Source organism: Hipposideros armiger, unplaced genomic scaffold (genome assembly GCF_001890085.2).
Source record: "Hipposideros armiger isolate ML-2016 unplaced genomic scaffold, ASM189008v1 scaffold_302, whole genome shotgun sequence".
Classification (NCBI taxonomy): Eukaryota; Metazoa; Chordata; class Mammalia; order Chiroptera; family Hipposideridae; genus Hipposideros; species Hipposideros armiger.
In genome coordinates, this window is record NW_017731652.1 from 1,209,625 (window position 1) to 1,230,457 (window position 20,833).

General features: G+C 53.1%; 1 protein-coding gene across 9 annotated transcripts in view; it reads left to right on the forward strand.

Moving 5' to 3' along the window:
- The window catches only part of GRAMD2A (GRAM domain containing 2A), a 33,377-nt gene extending 14,656 nt beyond the window's left edge, over positions 1 to 18,721 (forward strand). The window contains exons 2-13 of one of the 9 annotated variants that reach the window (XM_019659596.1): positions 5,502 to 5,584; positions 10,121 to 10,213; positions 11,073 to 11,130; positions 11,455 to 11,551; positions 12,160 to 12,263; positions 12,898 to 12,996; positions 13,126 to 13,197; positions 13,723 to 13,785; positions 14,786 to 14,930; positions 15,183 to 15,279; positions 16,141 to 16,245; positions 16,497 to 18,721. In XM_019659596.1, the coding sequence (XP_019515141.1) occupies positions 10,131 to 10,213; positions 11,073 to 11,130; positions 11,455 to 11,551; positions 12,160 to 12,263; positions 12,898 to 12,996; positions 13,126 to 13,197; positions 13,723 to 13,785; positions 14,786 to 14,930; positions 15,183 to 15,279; positions 16,141 to 16,245; positions 16,497 to 16,500 (927 nt within the window). In that variant the 5' untranslated portion in view covers positions 5,502 to 5,584; positions 10,121 to 10,130 and the 3' untranslated portion in view covers positions 16,501 to 18,721. Of the gene's footprint in view, positions 1 to 5,501; positions 5,585 to 5,617; positions 5,962 to 7,130; positions 7,270 to 10,120; positions 10,214 to 10,247; positions 10,616 to 11,072; positions 11,131 to 11,454; positions 11,552 to 12,159; positions 12,264 to 12,897; positions 12,997 to 13,125; positions 13,198 to 13,722; positions 13,786 to 14,785; positions 14,931 to 15,182; positions 15,280 to 16,140; positions 16,250 to 16,496 lie in introns of those variants that run through there. The other 8 variants (XM_019659594.1, XM_019659595.1, XM_019659598.1 and 5 more) reach the window with 8 other exon arrangements.
- The last annotated feature ends 2,112 nt before the right edge of the window (positions 18,722 to 20,833 follow it).

Below are 20,833 nucleotides of genomic sequence, written 5' to 3' on the forward strand. Positions count from 1 at the left end.
GAGTGAGTTCGCGGTGGGTGCCACACGGTGGCTGGAGTGGGGTACACTGGCTGGTATCCATGGATGGACAGAGCTGACTTGTCCCCAGAATAGCCACACCTTCTGGCAGACTTGAGTCGGGGCCTCTGAGAGGCTGAGGCTGTCTGTGGCCCCTCTCGGCCAACTCTGCAGAGGGTGGCCACCGGAGCACAGGGGTGCTCTGTTTCTTACTGAATGCAAGTCTGTTTTTGGACCTGAATGACCAGCTTCTTGTCTGGAAACGGTCGGGCCCCAAGTGGCCTGCCAAGAAAAAGTGGTCTGTGACCAGGTCCAGGGTGCCAGCTTAAACAGATGCTGCTACAGCAGCAGGCACTATGGGACAGGGCCAGCAACAGGCAGGTCTCTCTGCAGAACTAAGCATCTGCCCCATGGTGTGGCCTGGCCTTCCTAGGAAATTCTGGATGTTTCTTGGGGCAAAGCTTCTGGATGTCAGCTGTTTGTCCCATCTGTCTTCCTGGTAACTGTTCCTGCTCTGTGGGCCTGTGAGCTCTGGCCAGGAAGGGGCCAGCAATTGCTGGCCTCACACCTCTGGTGAAGAGAGGAGAAGAGGGGTGGCATCCTGAGTACTGCTGGGCCTGAGCTGTGGGAGCGCCGTGGGGCCCAGAAGAGGTGGGAGGCAGTCACTGGGTGTGGCCCAGGTGTAGAGGGCCCTGCTCCCAGGGGAAAGATATAGTCATGCAGGAATGTATGGAGCTTTGTGGGTGCGATTTGGGGCCCCGTGGTGCCTCCATCTCTGCTTCCCTGGGGATCCTTAGAAGGCATCCTTCAAGGGACATGATGGGACTCGGGGCCAACACAGCTCTCAGTGGTGCTGGTCAGGGGTGTGAGGCTCAATGGGCAAGGCTGTGAGAACTGGCCCCATTCCCAGGACTGGGCCACAACTTCTCAGATCTTCGCGACAGCCATGGGGATCTACAGGTCAAGCAGGGGATTTTCCCCATTTATAGAGGAGCATACTCAGAGAGAGGTGACTGCGACCCACCCAGAGGGTCAGGACAAGCCAGGAGCAAACTTGAGTGAGCTGCTCTCACTCCAGGTGTTGTGTTCGTATCCTAAAGCCCCACTGCTGCTAAACAAACAAAGGAGCTTTTGCAGGAGGCATTTGTTGATTCGATAGTTACTGAGCACTTACTGTATGCCCAAAGCTGTGCGAAGCCTTGGGATAAGAGACAAATAAGATAGTCTGGTGGGGAGATGGCCCCATAAACAGGCAGTGCAGCCAAGGAAGGGATCTGAGCAGACGGGGTGTGGACACAGGCAGGGAGAGGTCTGCTTTCTCTGGAGGGACAGGCTGGCCAGGCTTCAGGGAGGAGAGGTCCTGGGAGATGAGAACAAGAGGGACTCCACCTTGGGCAGGACTAGAGAGACGCAGGGCCCAGGCAGAGCTGGGAGGGGTGCCTCATTAGCACACCTCCCAAGTGCGCCTGAGGACTTGGCTCTTGAAAGCCATCCCCATGAGGAGCTAGGCCTTCCTGGTGTGCTGAGAGAGCCCAAGCCTGGGTGGGAAAGGGGGACTGGGGGCCCTTTAACCAAGGTTGGTCCAGTCAGCCAAACAGCTCAGGGTTTGGCTGAGCAGCTCTGGGCTCCACTGAGAGACCTAGGCAGCGGGCAGTGTCTTGGCTGCTGAGAGTGGGAGATAGGGCCAGCCTTGCTCTGAGCCCTCCCAGCTCCCACTGGGTGAGAGAATTCAGGGTTTCTGAGATCCCTGTAGGTTGAAGGAGTTCTTATTAGCACTAGAACTCAAAGGGGTCCTTGTTCTGGCTGGATCTAGCCACCCCCAGAGGGCTGGGCCAGCCCATGTCTCCTCCTGAGCAACTAGCTCTCCCAGTTCGTTTGGTTCTTTGAATAAAGGAGATAAAGACTTGGGGTGGGGGGGGGTCTGATCTAGGGAACCCCACCCCTCAGAGGGGCCCCTGCATAGTCATCTCAGCCCAAGAGACCCCCCTCTGTCTCCCCCAATCCGCATCTCCTGGAACCTTTGGGAGAGCTGAGGCCTGGCCCTGCAGCCAGGGAAAGCTATAGGAAAGGGCGGAATGCCAGGGCCTTGGAGCCCTCCCGACTCGGAGCCATGTTCGAAAGAAGGTACACTTTCAGCCAGACTGGAGTTTGAATTCGAGCTCCACTTACTTTCCAATTTTGTGGTCAGGAGCAAGGTACTTTATCTCTCTGGGCCTCAGTTTCCTCATCTGTATAATGAGGATGATGCCATGTCTCTTACAGAACTAGAGCGGAACTGAGGATTAGAGGAGATCATGAGCCAGATCTGTTCACCCCCCCCTTTTCCCCAGGGGCTTTTTCAGCTAATAGGGCTTGACTTAGTTTGAGCATTGGGGTGGGAGGAGGTATGGTACCACCCAGGCTTGGGTGTCAGACCTCCATGGAGTCCTGGCCCTGCCAATGACTATGTGTGGGTAAGTCACTGAACCCAGCTGAGCCTCCATTCTCCACCCATGAAATGGAAGTAATATCATCTGCCCCCCATTAATGGGCTAATGACATCATAATGACATCACTGGTGTGCCTGGTTTGCAGTCTTTGGGCAAACCCGGTGTGGGCGTTTCTTGTATGGGTGCAAGTGCTGGGGCACTGGAAGCAGAATTCAAAGTTAATGGGCAGCCACTAGGAGCAGACCATCTTTGCTGCCCCCAGCCTGGGGCCTTGGCCCATGCCCCTGCTTCCTCGCTCTAGACCCAAATCCTTGGATGTACCTGGAGAATCTGCTCCGGCATGCCTGGGCATGGCCTCTGGCTTCACACCTACACATCTCGCACTTCCCAGTTCGGACTCATTAGAAAGGGAATCTGATGGGCCTGCTCACCTTTTCACTCTGAAGAGGCTGCGAGTCAGCTTGCGATGGGTCTGGGGCACACCCGTGGCTCTGTCGGCTGTGCCAGTGTCAGTTGGTACAAACCGTGATATCTTGGGAAGCAGGACCTCTGGCACTCCACATTCCCCTTCATTTCAGAGATGCCACAGGTTGTAAAGGGAAACAAGAGTATTCCTGGCCCAGGTGTTCTCAGACCACAGAAGTAGGTCTGTGGCTGCGCCAAGCGTTTCCCAGCCCCAAGCCCTTTGCCGGGGTTGGTGAGCTAGACAGCTGCATTACGACCTGGCTGAGGTCAGGATCTCAGCTCACCGAACCTTACCCCTTTTGTAGTCAGCAGGAAGGTCAAAGCAGATTTGGAATAACTTAGAAAATAAAAAGTGAGGTGCAGCTCCTGTGTAGGAAATATTAGCATTATTTTTTGCAAAAGAAGATTACCTTTTACTTTCAAGTTTCAGCTGACTGACAAGCCTGGTTCTAGCCACATGATTCCAATTTCCTTTTGGGAGAGGTCTCTTCAGTTTCTGGGAGGCCTGTCGGGACTATGGCCCTGAGAGAACATAGGGGCCCCCGGGAAGGACCCAGTGTGGCTCAGAGCCAGCCTTGGCCACAGGGACAACTGGTTTCTTACTTCCTTGGAACAACTTAGCAAATTTGCTCTGTGACCTTAACAGATGAAGGAAATCTCTATTAACGGTGTGATTCCCTGACTTGCCAAAGATGTCCCTGGAACTGCAGAGGGACAGGGTGAAGGCACAGGACGATCGTGGTCCTGGATCCAGAGCCTCGGTGGGAGGGTTGGCCCTGGGGACCAGGAGCCACAAGAAAGGGAGGGGTAAGGGCAGGGCCCATCAGCGGTGTCTTAACACTGGCTGCAGCTTGAAGACCAGTCACCTGAGAGCCTTTAAAAGCCTGAAGCTGAACAAATGCCCAGCTTATGACCCAGCAATTCCAACCCCAAGTGTTTACCCACAGAAATGAATGCCTGTGTCCACAAGACAGGCCCTAGAATGTTCATTGCAGCATTTTTGTGACAGGCAGAAACTGGACACTGCCCAGGTGCCTATCAATAGTAAAATGGATAAATCAGTTGTAGGATGTCCATAGAATGGAATCCTAAACCCTAGTGAAATGCAGTTTAAGACTACATGCAACACTGGGTGAAGGTCACCCAGTTATCGAGTAAAAGAAGCCACAAAAAAGAGCACATATGGTCTGACTCCATTCAAAGAAAGTCCCCAAGAGGCAAAGGCCGTCCGTGCTGATGGTTCTCCCTGAGGGTGGGCGTGGGACTGGGCAGTGAGACTGGAAGGAACAGGAGCGGCTTCGGGGAGCTGGTTTCCAGGCAAGTTCCGTTTGTGAAATGCATTGAATTGTACACTTACTTTCCGTGTACTTTTCTATATGTAAACTACACTTCCAATAACACACTAAAAATACATAGTCACCTACATGTTACCCCCAGAGCTTCTGATTTAGTTGGTCTGAGACACAGCTCAGGCATCATTTTTTTATTCTTTTAGAAAGCTCTACAAGTGATTTTAACGTGTCCCCAGCAGGCCACACATTATAGTTAACAGGACAATCTCTATTCTCTGAAGTAGATGGTGAGTTGTGTGCTGAGTGAGAGGCAGAGGTGGGTGAGATGGGCAGAACCAGGGTTGGGGGGGACTTGGAGCAACACCGAGTCCAGGCCATTGAGCCCCAGTTCCTTCCAGGACAGGTGTCCGCTCAGCTCCCTGTCCCTAGATGGCTGTTTCCGTGGTCTCTGGGTTTGTGCTCTCCAGTGCCTATGCGAAGATGTGTTTCTTGTTTGGAAGAGAAAGTCTCTCCTTGGAGCTCCCTGGGGCCCAGTGTCCTGGCTGACTGCAGGCGAACGTGGAGCTGTCCCTGGGCTGGCCTTGAGAAGGGCTGGCAGGACCCATGGATGCTCTAGCATGTCACATGTCCTCGAGAAGTCCTTGAGAGAGTGTAGACGTCTCCCTGGAGGAGGAGATGCCCAAGGGGACCCCCATGTGATCACAAAGGCCCAGCAGGCTCAGGCTGCGAGGCCTGGCCCGGCTTTCTGCTTCAGTACCAGCCGTGGCGCTGCTTCTGCCAGAGGCCTGGAGGAGCCCTGGAGGGAGGTCTGCCCTGTGGTTGGGATGGGTTGGGTGGGGGGCTGGAGGCTGGGTAAGCTAGAGTAGTGTTGCCTGGGCGTGCCAGAGCCCAGGGGAGTACAGCTAAGTGAACAGTGTCATGTGGGCCCAGGGGCCCAGCCTGTGCTGTCTCCCAAATCCCCCCTCCCATCCTGTCTGGGCCACTTTAGCCTCTTCTGTATGTCGTCTGCCTCCCACCCGAGCCTCCCCCTTTGATCAGTCACCCACGTGGATTGTGTGCCTGGTGGGCCAGGCCGTCCACCTTTCCCGCAGGCCAGCACTCCTAGAGGGAGGGGCCCACCTGTGTGTGACCCCTTCAGCCCCTGTTCACCCTCCCCCTTCCCGCTGGGAGTCAGCCATTTTCTGGGCCCCTTCACTTTTACTGCCTTGGTTTTTCCTCCTCTCCTCCCTCTTAGTGTGTCACCGTCTCCCTTTCTCTGCCTCTCCTTCACTCATTCATATAACAAACACTGGGTGCCTGCCGTGTGCTGGGAAGACAGAGATGTTGAAGACATGCCCCTGGGAGACCTCATAACCCACTGGGGGACACAGATGTATAAAAAGACAAGCACAATCTGGTGTGGTAAGTGCTGGGGCAGCAGCATAAAACGGGCAAGGGACCACAGAGGAGGGACTGACCAGCTAGCTCTGCAGAGGGAAACCAGGGAAGGCTTCACAAAGGAGGTGCCCTTTGAACTGGGGAATTCCCCGGGGAGATAAGCCGGGGAAGGATTCCAGGTAGCAAACGTACAGGTGTGAAGGGTTACTGTGGGAGGCAGGAAGCAGAGGGGTGCAGCAGAGCTGCAGGGCTGACCCTGGAAAGGGAAACAGGAAGGTCGGGAAGGCCCGCTGAGGAGGCAAGAGGGAACGAAAGGAGGAGGGAGACTCAGCAGGAGAGGGGCCTGATCAGATCCGGGCCGCAGATGGCTCTGTTGGTAATGTTGATGCCGCAGAGGGCAGGTGTTTAAGGGCAGGGCTGCAGGAGGTTCAGTTAGGAAGGAAAAGATGATGAAGGCCGGGGCTTGTGTGGTGCAGTGGGAATGGAGAAAGCAGAGGGTATTGTGGGTGAAGCAATGGGAAGGCTCCGGGGCCTTGGGGATTGATTGGTTGGGCAGCGGGGAGAGGAATGAGTGGGAGACTCTGGCTCGGGTCACTGTGGAGGACGGAGCTTTTTGGGGATACCGGTTGCTCAGAAGCGAGCAGGTTGGCTATGCCTAGATGGCAGGGCCGAGGTGTCAGGGTCAGAGGTGCAAATGTGGGGTGTCTGCGTGGGGGGGCATCCAGAGCAGAGTGCATGTATTGAGAGTCTGGGGGTCCTGGTCCATGAGGTCTGTGGGAGGCGGCTTGACTTCATCTCTGGGTTCCCTGCTCACCACCTCGCTCCCTCTCCTGTTCCTTCTGTGTTTCCCCTTTCTTGACGGGTCTGGCTCCCCTACTGACATCTCCTGCCCATCCCTGCCCTCTCAGCAGTGTGATAAGCTCAGTAAGTGTTTACAGAAGGAATGGGCAGGTGACATTGGCCAGTAAGGCTGGAGGGCAGAGCAGGCACCTGCTGTGTCCCCTGGATAGGCACCCAGGCTCAGCAGGGTGAAAGGGTCTCACTTGAGGAGGTTTACAACCTTTTCTACCTCCTTTAATGTCCAAATACTGGGCCTCCCCTGCTCCATCCCCCTCATGACAATAATGATATTTTTTGTGGTTTTGATTGGAAAATTAAATATGGATTTGAGGACCCCTGGTATTATTAACGCCACAGTCTGCATGTGGAGGTTGGATGGAGATGGATGGGCAGGGGGTGTCGTCCACAGCCCACAGATAAGAGCAACTCGCTGGAGGACATCTATGCAGGAATGGGCAGAGGCTGCCACAGGGTCAGGGGACCAAGGTAGTTCCCCACACTCCAGCTCCTTCGGGGCCCTCTGGATGGGGCCCAGTTGGTAGCGGGGTGCCCCATCCCCCTCACCCCCCGGGCTGGTTCTGCTGGTGAATGCTTTATGACCACCCGGTCCCAGACCTTTTCACTTGGCGTTGCTCCCATTCCTTTATTTTCACACATCTAAACAAACCAATGCTATAGGGGAGAAGACTAATTAGTAGAAAGTGTGAATTGAAGGTAATTTTGAAAGCAGTGTGTTTCAGCCACGGCAGTGTCCCTAGATCCGCAGCCTTATCAGGACAGCTGAGGGGCTGATCTAATGGATGGACATGGAGGAATGACTTACAACTACCCTACTGATCACAAGCAAAGGGGCTGCTTTCAGTGTGAAGGTATTTGAAAGTTGTGTGTCCCCACGTGAGCCCCATTTCTTGCTGTGCTTTTCTTCATGGAGACGCTGTGGGAAGGTACACGGCCTTCTTTTGTTACTCTCCTGGTCCGTCGTTCCCCCAGCCTCTGCTCTTGTCCTTGCTTACACGGTCTCCTCCCGGTCCTTCCTCACACGTGTCGAGAGTACCTGTGGCACACTGGTGTCCAAGCTCAGGGGGTTCAGTGATGGAGGAGGCAGAGTCCCTGATGTTCTGAAGCCCCTGGAGGTGGACAGTTTGAGCTCACTGACGGCAGGTTGTTGTGGGTGCCCCAGCAGGGGCCCCTCCCTAGGCTGGAGGAGGGTCAAGGGAGGGCTCCCCTCCCGGAGAAAGTCACATTTGGACCTATAGATGAATGGTTTGGAGTCTATGCAAAGGAATGGTTATCCATGCAAGGTTAGATTATGAAATCCATGCAAGATGATAGTCTGTGCCTTTGGTAAGTTTCAGTTTCCTTTTCTCAAGAAGCCCTTTTGTAACTCTTTCATTCCACAAGGATCTAAGTTCCTGCAGCCCTGACAACTCAAATCACACTCTCCAGGGCCCGAGGAACAGTCTGCCTGCCTCTGAAACCCAAGCTCCTTTTCCTTCTCCTTGAGGTCCTGTTTTACCCCCTGGTCTCCAGGCTGGAGGGCTTGTTCCCTAGAGTGGGGCCCATGCCCTTTTTGTCCCCACAGCCCAGTGGGCTCATGGGCTGCAGGGCTCATGACCTCTAAGGGCTCAGTGGTTTAACTTGTACATGCCCTACTGTAGGGGCGTCTCCTATCGAAGCATTCAAAGCAAGTGAGGAACCGAGAGATGGAAGGCATGGATGGAACCTGCCACACAAAAATTAAACAAGTACAGCAACGATACCAGACAAAACTAAAAGGCAAATGACACACTGGGGAAAATACTTGCAGAAATGATAAACCAAGGATTAATATTCTCAATTAAGAATTTATACAAATCAATAAGAAAAAACATGAAGATCCTTATAGACAATTCACAGGTGACACCTGAATGGTTAATATATACTGGGGGAAAAAATGTTCAACATACCAGTAAGGATAAATAGAAATGAAAACAATATATTCTCTCCTATCAAATTTTCAAAGATGAGAAAAAGATCAAACCCAGTGTAGGGTTTGGATGTAAGGGTACGGGGACCTTCACCCCGTGTCGAGGCCTTGTCAATTGGTATAACATCTGGAAAGCATTTTAGAAGTGGGTCTAAAGAGCCTGAGAAGTATTTGTTCTCAATCCACTAATTTCACTTTTGAGAATCTTAGGAATGGATATTGACATGGGGAATTTCTCATAAAAGCATGGTAAGCAACAAAAACAGGGCTTACAAATGAAGTGATATATAATCCCACGCACGTAAATTATATGTTTATCATAACTATATCTTTGGGTAATTTGGGGCAAATTTTTTTCTTACAGGTGATTTTGATCATCATATTTATATATTTTATATTTCTCACATTTCCTAAAATGAGGGGAAAAAAAAACCAGGGGGGGGGGCGAATCCTCTGTGAAATGTGAAATGATAGAACCAAATAAATTCAGAAATTAACTTTCAGAGTCAAAGGGTCAAATCACTAGTACAACCTGTCACTTTGCAAGATTCAGAAAATATATGCTGATGTATATACCAACATGCTCTATAAGGCTAAGACAGAGGTCACCAGGCTACATGGCTGTGGCTGAGCTGATTTTGTGGGTGAGGTCACCTGCCTCCTCTCTGTATGACATTGGGTACAGCCTGTCCCCTGGTAGGTCTCAGTTTCCTAATCTGTACAATGGTATGGTGGGAGGGGGTCAGGCTAAATAATCTCAGAGTCCTGGCAGATCTCTGCTGAGTCTGTAACTGTTCTTGAAGAGGAGAACGTTGACTTGCCTGAGTCACAGAGCTGAGTGACCAGGGATGTAGGCTCCAGGGTCTAGTGCCTCGTCTGTTGAGAGACCGCTGCCCAGGGCCTCGCTTCCTATTCCCGTCACTGTGCTGCCCTGTCTTGTCTCTGCTTCTTGGCCACACCTCCTCCTGTCAGCCCTTGGGCCCAGTCAGTGGGGGGAAGAGGGGGGTAGTTTGACTGCTCAGGCTTTATTGATTTATTCAAGTCTGTCTTTCCTGGAGGGGCAGAAAGGAGGGAACCCTGATGTGTGGATCTGTTTAGTGGAGGCATGAACTCAAAGGTCATTGAGGAGCCCCTCTCCCATGCCCAGGAAGACGGCGTCCCCTCCCTCCAGGGCCCTCTCTTGGGGACATTTTTGAGATGGTTTGGCTCCAAGGCTGAGCTACCCTGAGTGTCCAAAGGCAACCGATGGCGACTTCCTGGTGTGGGCAGCCCCTCCCATCCCAGCACACACAGCCGCTGTGGGCTGCCTGGAGAACTCCCATGCCAGCCCTGATAAGGCTTCCTGTGCTGAGCGTCCTTTCCCAGAACCTGACAATTGACCGTAACGTTGCCTGGGCTCCTCAGAAACTTGCTTTCAGCTGGGAGCAGCTCTCGGAGTCCTCCCTCCCAGTGTGCCTTCTTAAGGGTGGGGCCAGCGGCCTTGGAGGTGGTAGATTGGTTTTCTTCCGGCCCAGGCATACACTGAACCTCGGGCTTATAGGAAAGATAACTTGTGAGACTCTGGCCTGTCGGCTGCCCCAGAGCCCCCCTACCTGAGCTGCTGCCTCCAGACTGTGATGTCTTTGGCCTCACCCTAAAAAGCAGGGCCGTCTAGGGCAGTGGGCAGAGGCAGCTGCCCTGGGCATGGTGGAGCTGGTAGGGAAAGGTATCTCCATGAACCACCCACTTCCTGATGTGGGCCTGTTTCTTCTTAGCAACCAACAGATGCATGGAAAAACGGCTTCTCTGAAGAGCCCTGTGTCCTGCACAGAGAAGCTAGACGGGGTTCAGGCACCCCTGAACTCCAGGTGAGGCTCCGCCAAATCAGATATACATGTGGGGGAAGGTGAGCCCTTGGGAGGCGACCTGTTAGAAAAGGAACCTTAAGGCTGAGTCAGGGCATTAAGTCTAGCACAGGCCTCCCAGGGCCTCTTCCTCCTACTCCCAGGCCTGTCTCAGTGCACTGGGACCTAGCAGAGTCCAGGCTTCTCAGGTTACCAGCCTCCTCCACTGCCCACCTGTCCTCAGGCCAACTTGGCTAGGACAAAGGTTTGTGCTTCAGCACCACCCTTTTCCCCAGCCTCCGTAGCCTTGTCAGGTCAGAGGAGTCTGCTGAGTCCTCACTGCTGAGCTCCGGGCTGCCTACTGGGAGGAGGCTGCTAGGGGGGCAGTCCTGCCGGGAGCATGGCCCATGGCCAGGCCCGGGAGACGTGAGTCTGACACCTCCATCTCACCCACTCCCCAAACTGGCCCTCATCCCCGTGCCTCCTGCTTGTTTATTCTTGGGTCTGCTCCTTTGCTTACCCCTGAGAAATGGGGAAGGGTTTTTGACACCCAGGGGTAGGCATCTCTTGAGCATCTCCTGGAGATCTAGGCTCAGGCTGAGCATACCTCCTGGAGGGGTGGGGGCCCGCTGCTCACAGCTGTCTGGGAGGAGGGGTCGCTGCGACCCCTCTGTGTGGCCCTTCTTCATGCATCCAGTAGTGCCCTTTCCCAGGGTTGAGCTGTTCGCTCACTGTGCTTATCACTGAGTCGGGGCTCCTGGAGGACACCCCTCCAGTCTCTGCTCCAAGCTTCTGGCTTGAAGCTAGCGCAGAATTGGCCCTGAGGATACATGGGCAGGACTTGAGGGTTCCTCGTTCCTGGAATGGAATGTCTCCTTTGCAGTCTGCAGTGCCCACAAGGCTTGAAGGGCGAAGAGATAACGAAGTGCAGCCGAGAAGGGGTAAGTATGTGGAGGCTGACTTCTTGCTGCACAGCAAGGGAGGGGCCCTGGGCTGCCTGAATTCAGCGATTGTTGGCTCCTTGGCCACCAGGAAACATGAGTGGGTGACCCCTCCTGGGTGGGAGTGGTGTGTCCCCCTCCAGTCATAGACTATCCGTCAGGACCCAGCATTACCAGGCGACAAGCTGTGCTCAGAACTCAGCCCTCTCCACCCACTGGCTGTTTATCTGCTGCTTCATGCTAAGTCCCCAGAGTCCCATGGCGTTATTTCCTGGTGGCTGGATCAGGGCCCCTTTGGTGGTCTGATCTCCCAGGACTTCTCAGCCCCAGCCCGTGTGTTTGCAGACACTACTGAGTAAATACAACCAGCAGTACCACAAGCTGTTCAAGGACATCCCCTTGGAGGAGGTGGTTCTCAAAGGTGAGCTGTCTCCCTGGCCTGGCGTGCCTGGACAGGTACCTGTGGTGCCCAAGGCCCAGGTCCTGTCCTCGAGCCTCCAAGGTGCGATTTAGAAATGTGAACAGGCTGCCCTTTGGATGTGGCTGGTCCTTTTTTCTTCAAAAGTGTGAGAAGACTGGGCTGGTTTGGGATATGAAGCTGAATTTGTGAAGGTTTTCTCCAGGAAATGTTATTTCTGTACTGCTCTTATCAGTGACTATTCTTTCCTGCTGAGGCCTCTCACTGAGAATGTGGGAGCCTTTGCACAATCAAGGCCCCCCCTGCAGGGCAGGGATTCTGCCTGAAGGCGTGAGAATCCAGGCTTGGGGGACCAGGGCAGACACCTGCCTGGACCCTTTGGGGCATGGATGGAGAAGCAGGAAACATTTTGTAGTCTGCCGCGGTGGGCTTGGGGCAGTCAGGATTCTCTGGAAAGGACTTGGGGTGCTGGGGTGGGTTGTTTGAGAAGTAGGGTTCTGAGGAAGACAGCCCCTGAGGCTTGACTCTGGACTCCTGCGTGTGAGGAACCAGGCCCTGGGGCTGCCCAGGTGACCTTGCTCATGGCAGTGTTCTCTCCTGTGACTTCCCAGTGTGCTCCTGTGCTCTCCAGAGGGACCTCCTTCTCCAGGGCCGGCTCTACATCTCCCCCAACTGGCTCTGCTTCCACGCCAGCCTCTTTGGCAAGGATATCAAGGTAGTAATGAGTGGTAAGGGCTGCCACAGCCCAGCGAGGCCCCAGCCCCAACCCCAACCCAGGGAAGAGACAGCCCCCTACCCCGTGAGCATGCCTGAGTCACACCTGCCCCTCTGCCCGCTGGTTGAGGCCGCTCACTGGTTGGAGGAGTAGCTGTGAGGCACCCCGTCCGGTGTCAACACTGCCCCTTCCAAAACAGGGGCCTCAACTGTAGGCTCTACATCTGGCCTGAGTTGGCCTGAGCAGCTCACAGCCAAATTATTCTGCCTCCGAAATGCCTTCAGAATCAGAGTGAGACGTCACAATTAGGGGGAGCCATAAGTGTGGTCAGGAGGTAGGTCGAGGCACCCCATTACTAGAGGATGGGATTCACAGAGAAACCTTGGCCTCCTGCATAACAGGGTGAAAGCCTGGAGTGGCGTGTGCTGCTGAGGCTGGCAGGATGGTGGGGATAACAGGAAGGGGAGCCTGCGTGCGAAGGGCGAGGTTCTGGTACTCCCCAACGTGGGGCCAGGCTTCTCTATGGAGCCCGGGCTTGGCTCACTACACGCTGGGGCTGGGGCCCTGTGCCAGGAGCAAAGGGACCGCGTCTTTGGAAATGAGCCCTGACTGAAGCACGCCTCTCCCCCCTCAGGTAGTCATTCCTTTGGTGTCTGTGCAAATGATCAAAAAACACAGATTGGCACGGCTCCTTCCCAATGGCCTGGCCGTCACCACCAACACCAACCAGAAGGTCAGTGACTCTGGACCACACTTCCTGGTCAGGATCCCCGTCCCAGCCCCAGGAGCCCACTGCTTGACTCCGGCTTACTCCTAAGTCTTTACTTACCTCACCTCTGTCTGTTTTCTTTCCATGTCACAGTATATTTTCGTGTCACTGATGTCCCGGGACAGTGTATATGACATGCTGAGGAGGGTCTGCACTCACCTACAGGTATGCAGCTCGGGTAGGAGGTAGGCCAGGCAGGCTGATCAGGCCTGGACTGAGGTCTCGGCTGTTGGGGGATGGCGGCCCATCTCCTCATCACGGGAAACGAGCAGGGAGAGGGGAGTAACGGGCTCAGGCTGAGGGTGTCAGAGGCTGTCCTTGGACTGTGTGTCTGCATTGGCTAGCATGTCTCTTAGAGGTCAGTGGGCCATTGTGTCCCCATGTATCTGCCCTCACTTGTGCTTCCTCAACGTAAGACAGACAGAAGCGTGGGGCTGCTTCCCAGGGTGCCTGCAGCTCTCTCGGGCCTGTGGTGAGGCAGGGGGAGGGGCAGCAGCATGGGAAAGTAGGTTGCCTTGGACTTGACCCTCTGCTCCAGCATTAAACAGGGCACCCCCGCAAACTCTGAGAACTAGGCTCCCTCTGACCCAGAATGGAGGTCAAGCTCCTTTAGAGAATGCTGACACCTCCCTATGCCTGACCTTGGCTGTTCGAAATGGACAAGTGACCCCTGTTCTCTTTCCTCATCAGCCTTCCAGCAAGAAGAGTCTGAGTGTAAGAGAATTTCCAGAGGAACCCGAGTGCGAGTCTTTGGTGAGAACTGGGGCTGGGAGCAAGAGCTGCTGGCCTGAGATGGCTCGTGGCTCTGAGGCTTCAGGGCCTCCCAGGCAGGGGTCCACCATGCAGCACTGAGGTGCCAGGCTCCCAAGCCTGTGGCCATGCTGCTTCCGGGGGTCTCCCAGATCCGCCACACTCCATACCATGCAAACCCACCAGGTCCTGGGAGATCTGCTGACTTTATGAGAAGAACAGATGTCCAGCCCCCCGAACACTGTCCAGGTTGGATCCCGCACCCGTACGGGCACAGAGCCACTGACCCAGCCTCTTCCCTTCAGCAGAGTTCCTTTAAGGGGGCAGAGACATCCCAGGAGAAGAACTCCAAAGGCAATTAAATAGATCCCAGACAGACTCACTTTAGATTTGCCACTGTCCCAGCAGTTTCCTTGGCAGCTGGGCTTTTGGGTAGGCAGAGCTGAGTTTCTAGAGTAGGGATGGAGGATAGAAATGACTCCAGGGTGTCGGAAGCCTCCTTCGGGAACGATTATGCGATTAGCCAAGCATGCAGTATGCACAATACCATGTAGGGAGATAGTAGGCGATGTTCCCATTTTTGTGGGTGGCGAACTTAAGTGCCCCCTGCCAAGATCAGTGACGCGACAGGGTTAGAGCCTAGATTAGAAGGAGTCATGACTTATCCCATCTAAGACAGGTTGTGCTGAGCTTTCTTGGAATCAGCTTATCTGAGCACATATCTGGGTTGGCTCCCGTCTTGGACCCCATGGTGGTTCTACACTAGCAATCTTCAGAGATGTTGTTCCCTAGAGGAGGAGCTAATCCTGGCAAGGGAACAAATAGGAGAGACACTTGGTGGCTCTGGCAATGGTTTCCCCCCCTCAGGCACCTGCTTCCATGCCTTGCTCGGCATCCGTGTTGGGACTATGTGGAGAAAGCTTTGTTAAACCTGGTATGGGCCCCTAAAGGTGAGTAGGATCCCAAGGGTGGTGGTGAGACAGCTTTCCTGCCTTCTCTGCAGGAAGTCCTCATCCCTGAGATGAAGTGGAGAAAAGTGTGCCCTGCCTCCAGATCCCTGTCCCTCCAAGCCAACATCCCTTGTATCCCTCGGACATCCATGGACTCCATGGAAGGCTTCTTCCCTTCCAGGAAACTTCCAGGGCCTGGTGAGTTCAGGGGGCTTGTCCATGACAACTGCGTGCAAATACCAGGCTTTTCATTCACCCACCTCTGTGGAAAGGGATCACCCCAGCCAGCAGGGCTCCTGAGAGCTGTTTCTTTCTCTCTCCAAATCCGTAAGGAACAGCCAAGGGCCCAAGCAGCTTTAGATAATGGCGGGAGGTGGGCATGCCCTGCCTTGCGCTGGGCTGGGGTCCTGCCTGCCCCCAGGAAGATGCCTGACCGCCTTCTAATTGCAGAGGATGCTGTCTGTGAGGAGACACTGGAGGAGGAGCCCAGGGGTGATGAGGAGTGGAGGCTGTGGGATTACTGGCTCCTCAAGGTCTTCTTTGTGCTGTAGGTGACTGGAGTGGGGGAGGGGCAGACTGCCTGGGTATCAGGGCGTTTGGAACAGGGGCCTTGGTGTTTGGGGAGGTCACTGTCCAGAGTGAGGGGAACATTCTGAGTCAACTGCAAGCTCCTGGGTGGTGTCTGGAAGCCACATGGCAGGCCTTTCTGCACTGAGACAAAGTATCTCCAGTTTTTATTTTAACAACTCTGTAATTTGGGGTTAAGGCTATGTGATGAGGAGAGGCAGGATATGAAAATGTTGAGAAAATGAAGGGTTGCACAGGACTGGGGAGGGCCAGCAAAATTGGAGAGGACCATCAGATGGATTAGGGGAGAGCCATGACCTTCCTGCTGCCCACCGTTAGGGCAGTTTCTGGGGCCCCAGACTTGTCTAACTTGGCCCGAGGACCAGTGGATAGAGCATAGTGGATTGTTAATGAACAGCCAGCCCCTGGCTTCCTCTCCCCTCACCTCACCTCATCACTTTTCCTCTGGGTCTGCTGGCTGGGTTTTGACTGCAGATCTCAGCACTTGCTGGGGGAATGGGCCTACTGCCTTAGGGGTTAATCTCTCCCAGGGGAGGTGCCAGACCAAGGTGGCTGGTCAGAGGGAAGGTGGGCTCAGCTGAAGAACCCAGAACTCCTGCTGGGCTTCAAGGACACCCCCATGGAGATGAGTCTCAGGACCCCCACGTGGCCTTTGGGATGAAAGATGCCTAGGCTCGAACATGGCTGGCTGCAGGGCGGAGGGTTCTTTAATTCCTCCAGTTGCAGGAGTAGCTTAGTTCCCACTGCTACTTTTGGGGAGCCTCTAAAAATGCCCTTTTCTGCAAGGGAGATTCAACTCCTCTTGTCCCCTTTTCTCCAGGATCTGCCTCTTGGTCATGTCCTCGTCCTACCTGGCATTCCGCATCTCCCAGCTGGAACAGCAGTTATGCTCCCTGAGTTGGGATGGCCCAGCCCCTGGGCACAGGTGATGCCTTTTCTCTTCCCAATGCCTCTGGGACCCAGGGCTAAGGACAGGGACCAAAACCTACAACCAGGCTGCTTGTTGTCCTGGCTGGACTTGGCCCTGCCCTTGACACGCTGGCTTGATGGACCTCAGTAAGGTCCGGCAGAGTGTGCAGGGTACCCAGATCCCACCCTGACCCACTCTGAATGGGGGAATGGCTTCACTGACCCGTCAGGCCCTTTCTCTGATCTGGGTATCTCTTCTGTGTGCAGGTAACAGCCACTGGGCCTTTGCATCCATTCCTCCAAGAAGAATGCTCTGGGTGCTAGGTTCCGTCAACAGCCCTGTTGGATTTATGCTGCTGCTATGCTGGGACTGACTAGGAAGGAAAATATTCCAGATTCCTCCTCCTCCCCCAACTCTTCTCCCTCTTCCAATGAGTGGTCTGAAGTACCTGTTTACAAAGCTCCTACAATTTTTGGACTCGGACAAAAAGCCAGGTTTTTGGAACCAGCTGAGGAATTCTGTACACTAAGCTTCAGCAACCACTTAAATGAAAAAAATAATAACTTGCTCCTTGGAAACAGTTTTGGCGCACCGGCAGAGCACGAGGGGCCGCTCCAAGAGACAAAGGCCATGGAACGCAGCTCTCTGACTGTCACATGGCTCACTCCGGTGGTGCAGTGGTGGGACAGAGGCCAGAACCCAAACCACCAGTGTGGGCTCTGCACTCCCACTGTGTGCTGAGAGTCTCTGTTCTGGGGCCCACAGGGCTTCTCTGCAGGGATCCGGGCACCTACCTGTCAGGCCAAGGGTAGACTAGAGGGGGGTGGGGAGTAAGCTATGAATGAGGCGAGGAGGGCTTGTGGCCAGCATTCTAGCAAGAGAGGAGTATTCAGGCTCTGTGCTGAGGCTCTGTTCCAGCCCCATATGAGGAGGCTGGCTGAACCTGAGAGGACACTTCTGCAGCAGGGGACAGTGGTGAGGGCTGTGAAGAAGAACAGAGGCCTAGCATTCCATATCCTCAGCTACCATTTCCTAGTGAAACAGGGAGCAGGGACTTTGATCACAGACGGGTACTGCGTCTCTCCCTGGTGTGCTCAAACGTTTCCAAGGTGCCACAGGTGGAAAGTAGGTGTGACAAGGATGGTGGCTTTGATCTGAGGTCTTGCTTTGTACTCCCTGCCTGACTGCCTAGATCTCAGATATGGCCGACAGCAGCCGGCCAGGGGGCATGGCTGGGTAGCTAAGCATGATGATGTTGGGCCACCATAGGGCAGGGTTCACTCCTGTCACCTGCAGCTATTCCATGGGCTCTGTTCTCCATGAAGAAGGTGGGGATGTCCAAAGTGGGTCTGGTACAGTGCAGGACCAAGCCGGGGGGTCTGTCTGATACCTCTGGGGACAGGAGAGGAGAGGTAGGAGGTTGGAAGAGTAGACACAGTGGTGGCTTCGCTGTAGAGATTCCTCCTTCTCTGTCAAGGTCTTCTCTATTCTGAAAAGCTTTTCCATGCCTCAGAACTCTGGCCTGCCATACCTGGGATTCCTGTCTGCTAAGACAGTGCCTTTGGAGGTTCTGAAAGAACCTAGTGAGGAGGCCAGTGGTATCAGGGAAAGGCACTCACGATGGGGTGGATGGTGTCAGAATAGCGACTGTTTTCCCCTCTTCAGACAACTGAGAGGTTAAGCAGGGAGAAATCCAGGTAGAAATAATTGATCATGGAGCCATGATTGTCCTGTTTATGACAAAACCCAAAAGAGGATTGGGGGGACTGACAGTTGGTGACAACACCCTAAGCTCAGACTGGGGGTATCTTCATCCTCTCCCCATGCCAGGTTCCAGGGTTACATTTAGAGCCTGGCCTTGTGGGTTGCTTGCGCCAAATCTGTATGTCTCAGGTGAAACTCACTGTTCTGTTCTCCCTACAGTGCCACACTGGATGAGTACCCATCCTTTTTGGGAGCCAGTCCCCTTCATTATTCCTTTCCATCATATTTCCAGGGAAATAATCCTCCTTGCCCCAGTGCCTCCCATCCCTGGTCCTTGCTAAAGAGTAGGGAGAACAGACCCATTCTCTGAGCCTTGCTAAGTTGAACCAGAGGCCAGGAGAGGTGCCAAGTCATAGGTGACTGTGCCAAATGCTGATGAATGCAGTGTCCAGCCATGCCCCAGCCTCGGAAAGGACAGGAGGCAGCTGTAGGGCCGGTGGCTTTGGAAGCCCTCTTAGGGTCCAGAGCTTTGAGTGGTACAGGTGTGCCTGTCCCTCTGGAGGGCCTGCTCTCTGTTTCCCCCTTTTGTCCCCCAGCCTGGTCCTCTGGGGCCAGTGTGCCTTCTGCTGTGCTCATTTATAAACTATGTGTATTTATTCAGACCTGCTTGCATTGGCTGATGCTCCTCTAATTCCCTGAGAATTTGGTTCAACTATCCTTGGGTTGTTCCACTATGGCATTAGCCTTTGAAAATATTTTTAAATAAAAAAGCAATTTTTCTATTGTCCTATGGTATGAAGAGTCCATTGTTACCTTTTGACTACTCACTTAAGGTACTCTTACTTACATATCTGGCACCAAGGAGACTGATGGTGCCCAAGGCATTCCCAGAATCCCAAGTATTCTGCAAATCTCACAGGACTTTGGCTGAGCTGACTCATACTTCAGGCATATGGCAAAGGGGAAGGATGGCCACAGCAAACCACCACAGCCTTCTGTCTCTGTTGGGGGGACACTGAGAATGCTTCTCCTGGGCATGCTAACACATTGTCTCTGGCTTTAACAGTACTGTGCTTCTGATTCAGGAAATAAAGTCCAGAGCTCAGCACCAGAAAACCCCTGTAACCTTTTCTATGACACCAAGCCTAGATGATCAGACAGGTTAAATTCCAGTTTGGGCCACATCACCTTGATTTCTCCCTAGATGCCCTCTCTAGTAGGGATTCATTCATTCAGTAAATATTGGTCCCAGACTATGTGCCAGGCACTAAGCTAGGCACTGGGGCTGTAGCAGTGACCATGTCAGCTGGCATCTCTGCATCTCCATGGCACTTGGGTTCCATGTTAACGTAAGAGCCAAGTAAATATGTAAACAAACAAGGTAATTGCAGCTTGTGATTAAGTTCTATGAAGGAAAGAAACAGTAATAGGGGATAAATAGGGAGATGGCTTTAGATGGGTAGTCAAGAAAGGTTCTCTGAAGTGACATTTAAGCTGGTGCCTACAGGATGAGGACCTAGTCATGGGGAACAGCCAGGAAAAGAGTCTTCCTGGCAAATGGATCAGCAACTGCGAAAAGTAGGAAAGAGTGCCTAGTATATCTCCAAGGAACAGAGAGACTGTCTGCATGACTTGATACTAACCGAGTGGGAGACTGGCATGAAAAAAGGTCGAAGAAGTCAACTTGACAAGAGCAACTTTACCTATTTAAAAATTGGTAAAGGACTTGAGTAGACATTTCTCCAAAAAAGATATATGAATGGCAAATGAGCACATGAAAAGATGCTCAACATCACTAATCATTAGGGAAATGCAAATCAAAGCCACAACCAAATCCACCTCACACCCATTAGGATGGCTACTATCAAAGAAACAGAGAACAAGTGTTGGTGAGGATGTGGAGACACTGCAACCCTTATGTTCTGTAGGTGGAAATGTAAAATGGTGCAGCCTCTGTGGAAACAGTATAGCAATTCTTCAAAAAATTAAAAATAGAACTATCATATGATCTGGTAATCCCACTTCTGGGTATATACCCCAGAGAATTGAAAACAGAGTCTCACAGAGCTATCTGTACACCCATGTTCATAGCAGCATTATTCGCAATAGTCAAAAGGTGGAAGTAACCCAAGTGTCTATTGACAGATAAATGGATAAACAAATGTGGTATAAACATACAATGGAATATTATTCAGCCTTAAAAAGGATGGACATTCCATCATATGCTACAACATGGATAAACCTTGAGGACATTATGCTAAATGAAATAAGCCAGACAGAGACAGATACTGTATGATTCCACTAATATGAGGTACCTAGGGTAATCAAACTCATAGAGACAGAAAGTAGAATAGAGGTTGCCAGGGTCTGAGGAGGGGCATGGATAATTATTGTTTAACAGGTATAGAGTTTCAGTTTTGCAAGATTAAATGAGTTCTGGAGATGGGCGGTAGTGATTGTTGCACAACAGCATGAATGTACTTCACACCATGGAACTATGCACTTAAAAAATGGTTAAGACAGGAAGCCCTACATTTAAGGACATACAGAAGAAGCCACCTCGAGACTGGTAGGAGGGTTGGAGTCACTGAATGGGCTGGTTCTACACCCACAAGTGACCATTAAAAATGGGGATATCTCGGCTGCAGAGGTTCCCTCCTGGAGGAGCAAGGAGTCCCAGCCCCATAGCAGGCTCCCCAGCCCAGTGTTCAAGTGCTGGGGAGAGAAGTCCCCATAACTTATGGCTGTGAAAACCAGAGGAGATTGTGGCTGAGTGAAACTAGGGCAGCTGCAGTCCCAGGCATTCCTAATAAAATGCCCATGCATGGACTTACTTGCTGAAGGACTGACTTGTTCTGGTCTCTGGTGCTGGGGCTATGGCTCGGGGGGCGGAGGGGGG